This window comes from Protobothrops mucrosquamatus, unplaced genomic scaffold, assembly GCF_001527695.2.
Source record: "Protobothrops mucrosquamatus isolate PMUCROS unplaced genomic scaffold, P.Mucros_1.0 scaffold_310, whole genome shotgun sequence".
In the NCBI taxonomy this organism is placed as follows: domain Eukaryota; kingdom Metazoa; phylum Chordata; class Lepidosauria; order Squamata; family Viperidae; genus Protobothrops; species Protobothrops mucrosquamatus.
The window spans coordinates 1,039,762-1,049,229 of NW_015386386.1; the positions used below are offsets into that span (position 1 = coordinate 1,039,762).

Below are 9,468 nucleotides of genomic sequence, written 5' to 3' on the forward strand. Positions count from 1 at the left end.
GAACTAGGACAGAGGAACAACCCCTGTCCCGGGCCCTCCAGAGATCATTTACCAATGTGACCAATGCCGTTTCCGTGCTGTATCCCGGCCTGAAGCCCAACTGGAGCGGGTCTAGATAGACCGTTTCCTCCAGGTGTCGGGGGAGCTGCCATGCAACCACACTCTCCACAACCTTCGCCACAAAGCGAAGGTTGGAGACTGGACGATAGTTAGCTAATCCCTAGTTAAAAGTTGATAAAATAGTAAGGGATCTGATCTTCTCAAAGCAAGAAGCTTCTGGATATCTTAAAAATCACTAGACAGGGCATAGCATTTCCTTCTCAGTTGTCCTTCTTTAATCTCCATGGTCTCAGAAATACACTTTAAGTTTCAACCACCAATTCACAGCAGCAATAACGATATAACCAAGAAAGGAGCAAAATATTCCCTTCTTTCTTTCTTTGCTGAATGGCTTAGAGCAGTGTTTTTCAGACTTGAAGATGTGTGGACCTCAATTCCCAGAATTCCCCAGCCAGAATTCTGGGAATTCAAGTCCACACATCCCAAAGTTGCCAAATTTGAAAATTACATGGCTTACAGAGTTGCCTTGTAACCTCTTATGCATTTTTCTCTTTATACCTTTTACAGTGTCATATCTTACCATTGATCCTTACCTAAATCCAGGTGATTATTTGAATATCAACATGATCATAGTATTTTCAATTGTATGATCAATAGTCACCATCTAAAAGTCCATCTTCTATTTTATGGCTTTGTATGACTCACATAATACTGAGTTACTCTTTCAGTAGATCAGCACTCAAATATAGTCTCATATTTTATTAAAGTTTGATATGCTGCACATTATAAACTCAAAAATAAAACCTTTAAATTACTGCAAATAATATTGCCTTACTTTTTAATTAACAAAATGGCATTATTTACTACCTGGGACTTGGCTTGTTTTATGCCTTTTAATGGGTGCATCAATATAACGTTAGTTAATGTGGTTTCCAAAAACAATAAAAAAAGTTAAATGTCTTACATTTCTATTTCTTATGAAAATGAACTTATAAAACTTGGCATTTATGATTTTATGCACTCTATAATTTAAGCTTATTTCAAACTGACAAAAACACTGCTTTTTAAGCCATTTTTGGACATGTATATGATCTATTTCAGTCAAATGTTAGTAACACAGATGATATGCCAACAAATATACTTTATTCAGAATTGTGAAGGAAGGTAACTCTTCATTTCTTTTATAAAATTCTGAGCAGCAATTCAAAAGTTACTGGCAAAGGCCTCCATGCTGTATGCCAGCACAAGGATGTGTATAAGCAAATTAAATAGAAACAGCCTACAGTAGTACTAGATTATGTAAGTTTTATTTCTTTTAATGGGCAATCAGAATATAATTGCAGTCTCCATTTGTAGTTTAAATCTTTCATTGTAAACTTAGAGAAGAAAGTTTAAATAAACAACCCAGGGTCTTTCCTTTTTATTATAATTTAGCATAAAGAAGCTTCTAGATATTTCAAAACCTTGGTCCCTGTTTAAATTTTGCTTAGTTCAATTAGAAATATTTTCTTCTGTTCTTTCAATTCACTGTAATAAATAAATATAGTTACTGGAATATCTAGTTTATATAAGAAACACAAATTTCAAACAAAACTGTGAAAGCATTCACCATGAAAGAAATCATTAGTATCATAATAAACCTAAGAAGGAAAACACATTAAGATACATTGGTAATGATGGATGATATTAGTGATAATTTTTTCTTTTCAAACACCAGAGAAGCGGTGTTCTCTGCAAGAACAGGAATTTTTCAGGTGGATATTGATAACCCTCTTCTTCCTAAAAAAAACCCTCTTGTTAATTTAAGATTTAAAGCTTACCCATGTTGGCTAAACCATCAAAGCTAAGAAAGTGAAGCCACATCATGCAAAATATGCATTACCTTTATAGAATCAAGTATCAAGGATGACATAGAATATCTTACTTTTATGCATCTTCTAATACTTCAATCATGGGACATGCCTATTAGCATCCAATTTCCTGGGTTTGTGAAGCTTCAGACAATAAAAATCAGTCAAATGAGTACATTCTTGGATCAGGTGTTATGTTACCCTCACCCTGAATTCAGCATTGTACACTAAGCTAAAAGTGCTGCCAGGAACAAATACAACTGGGGGGCAGGAAGGGGAGAAAGAGACAAAATCTATATTTTAATAGTCATCAAAGTGAAAGAACAAAGAATGAAAGAATATTAAACCATTCAGCTAATGAAAACTCAGCACAGACAATATTCTCACAGAGGGATCTAGGAAACAGTCAACAGTCTTTCATACTCAAAAATATTGTTTCTATGAAATGTGATTTACTTTGTTGTCACAAGGTGAACCATCCATTCAGAAACAGCAAGCCCTTAGGATAAAGAAAGACATATTTCAGCTGGCCAGGGCCCCATTTTTAAGCTGTAGGAGAGATTGGTCTGGCATTCATTAGCCTTGACCTTCTCTGCCTCCCAATCTGTTCTCATGTCATCTGTAATTTCAAGCACTAAAGTCAGTGAGCAACCTGCTCTAATAATCTGACAGAAATAGTGAACTAGTTGAACATGTTTTTGCTTTTTCAACATATGCAGGGATGTACAGCAGCCTTCTTGGATCACAGCAGAGATACCACTATCTGCCCAATGTTTATTGAGAAAAAGCAGTTCACTTACTTTCATTGTCGCCATCAGGAGGATGATAGAAAGAGAGACCCAGAGAAATTATGGCTGCAATTTCCAAGATGATTAATGTGACATCCTGCAATGCTTCCCAAACTAACTGCAGGAAGGTTTTGGCCTTTTTGGGTGGAATGAAGTTCTGGCCAAATGCCTGTCTTCTTTTTTCTAGATCTGCTGGGTTCCCAGACAAGCCTGCAAGCAAGGAAAAGGGAAATTAAACATTACATCAAGAAAATGAATTCCCTTTCATCTCTTTCTCTAAAGCATCTTCCATATTGTCCATTATTTCTACAACTTAATAATTTCCTGCAAGTGAAAACATAGTGTTCTTTGGTACTAAATTCTGCCTGCAAATAAATCTCATGGAAGAATGCTCTCTAAAATAAGCTGAAAACCTGGGGAACGGAATGAAAACCAGAACAAAAAGAGGCAAAAACATGCACCATAGCTCTGAAAAACCTAAGTATCTCTGAAATTGAATATTTCTACCTATTGGCAGTTCAGAGCATCTGTTCCAATATTTAGGTCTGTCATGGACAACATCGCTATTATGATATGCTGTGCACCATCTTCTGCTGCATTAGTTTATGATTATACAGATAGAGAATCAGATATTTGCTATGAAAAATGGGCACCCCCAATTTCTGCTGCTGCTATTGTTGTTATTTTGCTCCATTTACTAGAAAAGAAACAGACATTCTACAAAAAGACAATGGGTCTTCCCATAGGAATCAATAAGTCAAGAGTTTCACTAGACTTCACTAGGGCCAATCTGTTTTCTTTATTCACTTTAAATTCCATTTCAGCAAAATAACTCATACAGCATTATTAAAACTATAAACAGGAAGGCTACCTATGTCCCACAGATATTTCAGTGTACAACATTGTTGGAGAACCCAAGCTTGACCTAATTTTCCTCAGTCTGGGTATCCTTCTGGGATTTCAACACTCAGAATTTCTTAACTAACATGGCCATTGCTGAGAAGTCTGAGAACTGAACTCCACATATCTAGAGGGAATGTTGATTTCTCCTGTAAATGTAATACTAAGATTTAGGAGCAGTTACTACCACTTTCCGCTCGCAACCTATTGCTACAACAGCCAATTTAAAAGTTGTACTCAATTAAAGCCACTATTACACAAAACAAGCTTCAGTTCATATGTCTGTGAAGAAAATGCTAGAAAACATGTTTGCAATTTCTCAAGGTCGTGCAGAAATCACAATGGCATCAGCCTGAGAAAATTTCTCATGGTCTGCATTCTAGGAAACCCTTTTTTCATATCCGTCTCAATTTATTTTAACTTTTCCCAATAACTCAGGCCAAAGTCAACTGTACTAAATGACAGCTGAACAGATTGATAGTGATCTATGCAGCTGTCTTTTAGGTTTTATGCTGATTTTCACACAGCTGTTTAAAGTATTATCAACCTGTTCTTTTTCCCACTTGTGTGGAAAATATATGATTCTGGAAAACATGGCACAGAATGTATTAAGACAACAGCATAAAATCAATGCAGAGAAATTCAAACTGCTTTATTTGAATAAGTGATTTCATTTATGGGATTGTTTTGAAATATTAAATAGGTACACCTGCACCTTAAAAAATAAATTCCTACATACATTCTCTAACAAATGTTGTAAAAATAAGTGAAATAATTCATTCCTATTTAAACATTGCTTTCTTACATTAAGAGTTTCCTCCGTGAGAATTATATTTTGACTGCTTGAGGGATAGAAATAGCTACCTATAATAGGGGTTACTCTGTATTTTTATTGAATCATATTATCTCATATTATAAAAGCAGCTCTTAAAAATCAGAGAAATGCCAACACAGTCTAATTTAATTCTATTTGTTGCCCAAAGTCACTTGTTGAGATGGGCAACCATATAAATTTGATTTAAATAAATGGCAGCTTTCCCTCAAATTACGATCAACAACAATAACATAAGTCATCAGATCACCATTCTGAATATTCTCACATCACGATAAGCTATAATAGGATGTGCTCATATTTATTTATGGCTTTGTGAGTGGAAAAAAGCAAATTACATAAAAAATGATATATTTAGATGAAAGTATTTATATACAATATTGAGGGTTATCTATGTAAGGATTATGAAATCCCCAAAAGGCATCCCTGACTTTTTCAAACCTATATACCTGTGTCAGGAAAGATTTTTCTTTCTTTTATGGCTGCTAGGCCATTTCATCAGAAGAGCAATGCCATCCCAAAAGTTAGCTGACTCCCATAGGCAAATATATTATGGCCTGGTATGGAATATGGGGGTGGGGTGAAATGGGGAGAATAAATTATCAAGTTTGAATGTAAACAGTGACTGGCTTTGCTCGTGTATAAAGTTGGAAGTTCACTCTAGTTTATCAGCGAGGTACAGAGAAAAGTTGACAGAACAGCATGTAAGGTCAGCCAATTTCATGGTCACCAAATAAACATGAAAAACTTTCTTCAGCACAGAATGGAAGAATGGGAACAGCCAAAGGGTGAAGCAACTCCTGTCCCTCTTCTCCACTTCAGATTTCATCACCTTATTTGGTCAAGCAATATTATGAACACTTACCACCAACCTATAAATTTTTGAAACTGGACAACCTGCATTTAAGCACTATAGTAAGTTAACATACATTCAAAACTTGCAATTATTTATTTTGCTACATTTATATAACCAGATTGAAAATGGGTCAGTTTTAGGGAAAGAGGATTGCACCAGTAGACTGAAAGCAGATGGCAATGCTGTGGTGCTTCCTCGTCTTTAGGGACAAGTAAGAATCACAGTGCTATAGAGGTGTTAGGTAAAACCTAAATATTACAAAGAAAACATCTGTTTTGAGTACTTTATTTTGCTAAATTCAAATCATGTAATGTTAGCACATGCAGTATGCCTGAAGATTTTGTTTTACTGGATTGGAAAAATGGCAGGGAATAAACTCCTCAGAGATCTAAAAGAGTTTGTTTGTCACTGGGAACTTTAAGAAGTCTAAAAATATTTTTTCCAAACTATTCACTACTCTTCTAATCTCTGAAACATTTTATAAATAAACATTACTAACAATAATAGCCTCTGGCTTTCATACTATCCTTTGACTTATTGCTGAAAGCATTTCACCCAGGAAGTTTTTCTCTTTGGTCCTCCTTATAGAACAGTGGTTCTCAACCTTTTTAATGCCGCGACCCCAACCAGTCGTAAGTCGAGGACTAAACCGGTCGTAAGTCGAGGACTAAACCGGTCGTAAGTCGAGGACTTTCCCTGCCCGGGAGCGCCGCGCATGCGTGGTTCCGCCCCCTGCGCCGGCCGAGGCATAGCTGGCAAGCGGCAGAGACGGAGCAGGCCGACCACCAGCTGGCCCAGCCCAAGGGGGAAAGGGGGAAAAAAGGCACCTGCCGGAAAAGGGGGAAAAAATGGCGGACAAAAAAAATGGCGGACAGCCTTGCTTGGCGACCCCCGTGAAATGGTCGATCGACCCCAAATGGGGTCCCGACCCACAGGTTGAGAACCACTGTTATAGAATGTCACCAAAATTAAACCATTTCCCACATGATGCACAAACACAAAGTGGGGTGGAATGGGAGGAATGAGGTTTAGCTTTAAGAATATCGTTGTAATTTTTTTTATAATCAACCCATATTTTGAAGTAATTTCACTACAATGAAATGACAGTTTTAAAGAACTGATTTGTTCTGAGTTTTCTTCAGAATAACATTCCATTTTTTTCCTTTCGTGTTTTACCAGACAAAAATATTTACATATCTCCATTGGTACACTGCCATCCCAAAAATCTAAAAACAAAAAGGGTTTAGTCTTCTTCAGGATGTTGAGCACAATAATTCATCTGTCCAACAACTTCTTACGATAGGCTAGGTTTTATATTTCCATGATCCTAGCTCAACAAACTAATTGTTATACCATCGTGGCTTTTATTTACGAAGACTAAGCAAACTAATTTTAATGAATACTCAAATACCTCTGGGCATAACTGATATTCCTCAAGAGAGTATATGGACTTGTCCAGGGATAAGAAAACAAAAACCTTGGCAGAAAAAGGAAGTGTGTACATACTATATTCATACTTAGCCACAGCTCTATCAACCAAGCCTCTTACAGCTTAAAGCTGTACAAGTTTCAATCTCTCAAGATCATCGCTGCAACTTTCTGCTGTCAGAGCAACTAAAACTTGGAACTGACCCTTAAAACATTCAAGAATCGGATTCCTGGCAGCTCTCATAATGCCTAGCTCAATCAGAAAAGGTCAGAATAATGGTTCTGCATAGTAACCACCTGCATGTCAGTTTCTGTGATAGATGCGATGCTCCTCTGGATTCCCAGCAGCCGCACAAATTCAGGAAGACTTGTCAAACTTTCCTCAGAGATCCACATTCCTGCCCCGGCAAAATGCATGAAGGGGCAAGTCAAGGAAGAACCTTCTTGAATTACTAAAATCTGCTGGCCTCAACACACACACACACACACACACACACACACACACATGGTGCAGAGAAAAATACATTTTGTTTCTAATCCAAAACAAGCTGTTCTAATACAGCTCTTTTAAGGAAAGTTTGAATGTTACCCAGTGTTTCAAGATCCTAAGGGTGAAGCGGGCACAAGAGATGCTGAATTTACAAAAAAAGTTACTATGATACTAAGCCATCCAAAGACACGGCCAGGGCCCTGAGGCAGAGGAGCAATCTTCAAAGAAGGTAAACACTCTCATAAAGCATGAAACTATGGAACTGTCTATTACATGGTTTAGGAATAGCCTCTAACTCTGCCAAAAAGAGATTATACAACTTTGCTTATGGATATTATGACGCCTATGTATTGGCTCAGCACCAGAGGCAGCAGTAATTATGGAGGCATGTATGGGAAAGTGCTATTGCACTCTTGTCTTCCTGTGAGCTTCTTATGGACATCTGGTTGGCTACCATGGAAACAGAATGCCGGACTTGACTAAATATGCTGGACTTGACAGCAGCGCTCTTCTGTTTCCTTGAAGGCATTTTGTGACAGAGAGATCATTTCTTTGTTTCCACTCTCCGTGTCCCTAGGTTTATATGTTATTAATAAGAATCACGTCGGGGATTACTTATTATTTTTACTTTCTTTTTCTTATTGGAAAATAATAAATCTAGCAGCATTGGGAAAACAAGGAGGGTTGGAAGAAGATGAGAAAAGAGGATGAAACTCCGTACTATCTGGGAGGAAAGACTTGTTTGTAAATTTCTCTGGGGCTATATTTATATAAACATAAGCAAGGCAAGCACAGTCTTACCATGTCAATCCCTTTTTTTCCTAATAGGTTGAAACATGTTCGGTGAAATCATATAGTCTCTCAAAGCTCTCTTTTCCTCAAACATCATCAAACACTGATAAACCAAAAAAATCAAAAACTGTTCCCTATCATCCTTTCTAATTCTCTTAGGCTACTTTCTACCACCTCAGTTTCCTTTTGTCTGAACAGGGGGACAAAGATCCAGCAAAATCACTGATGATGATAGTTCTTATTATTATTTTTACTAAGATTGACTTCAGAGTAAATACACTGACTACACTATCGTTAAGCTTTTGCAGCATACTGTACTAATTTTCCATTCAATTTTAAAATAAATAAAAAAGGCTTTAAAGACCCAGGTGTTTCACAGAGCTTTGAATTCATCAAGGGAGGTTCTGCATGCACACTGACAATGGTGATCTTCAGGCTGGGAGTCAAACAATACAAAAAATACTACCACCATCCCAAACTGATACCTTCTAGATGTATTGGACTAGTATAATTCCTAGCCAGTATACCAAATCGCTGGCAGGAAGCAGAGCCTATGGTGAGGTTAGGTTTGCTAATCACTTTAATTTTTATTATGCTGATGATAAAGTGCATGTACTCATGCATGGCCCCAAGGATTTCAGAAGCATTTACTTCCATTTTTAAATTCACCATGACTTGCAATTGTATTTAAATCTGAGAAAGTGTAATTTGTCTTAACTATGGATTTCTGATGCAGGTAAATTTGCCTTGTTAAAATATATTACAGTTCTCCATTGCATGGTTATGTTGAACAGTGATTGTACCATACTCGTACATTGCACATGGCTAGATAAGCACAGCTTCCAAACCATTTGTGAATGGCTTGCAATTGATGCTAATGAAGGCGGTAATATTTCTGATAAGTCAGGTTAACTTTCAACTAGATTTTTCATTTATACTGCAATCTGCAGCAAATAGAAATAGCATATGGTTTGCATTCACATAATGTACCTACAAATGGATGGATGGAAACTGCACCTTTCGAGTTACTTGTAGCAGGAGCCATTAACTGTGGAGGAACACTCAAACACATCATTTAAACATGCTATTGTGAAGTGTGTTATGAAAGCAGAGTCAACTTCAACCAGACTAGCCATCATTTAAACTTCTGATTTGTTGCTAAACTGCAGCTAATTAAGAACAGAAGCTTCCTACCTCACTGTGGCTTTGAATAAAGTTTCTCTGGGGGAATGAGGAACTAAAACAACCACCTCATAAAAAATAACCTCTAACAAGAAGTGGGGGATAGATACAACCAGATTAAGTAGGTAAAATGTCTGGGAAAGGAATATATTTGGCTTTTGTTTTAAAAGATACCCTCGTGAAATCAGGCCAGCCTTCTAAGAGGACATTGTAAGAAGAGAGCCATATAAGTTTTATGATGGCAAAAAGTCAGAAGGATTCTGGTAGTACTTTTTCTGAATTACAGAATA

At 37.0% G+C, this 9,468-nt stretch overlaps 1 protein-coding gene across 2 annotated transcripts in view; it reads right to left on the reverse strand.

Moving 5' to 3' along the window:
• Positions 1-9,468, reverse strand: part of ATP2B4 (ATPase plasma membrane Ca2+ transporting 4) — a 69,662-nt gene that overhangs the window by 49,024 nt on the left and 11,170 nt on the right. For both annotated transcript variants that reach the window (XM_015832162.1, XM_015832163.1), the window contains exon 2: positions 2,711-2,908. In XM_015832162.1, coding sequence (XP_015687648.1) covers positions 2,711-2,908 — 198 coding nt within the window. The remainder of the gene's footprint in view (positions 1-2,710; positions 2,909-9,468) is intronic.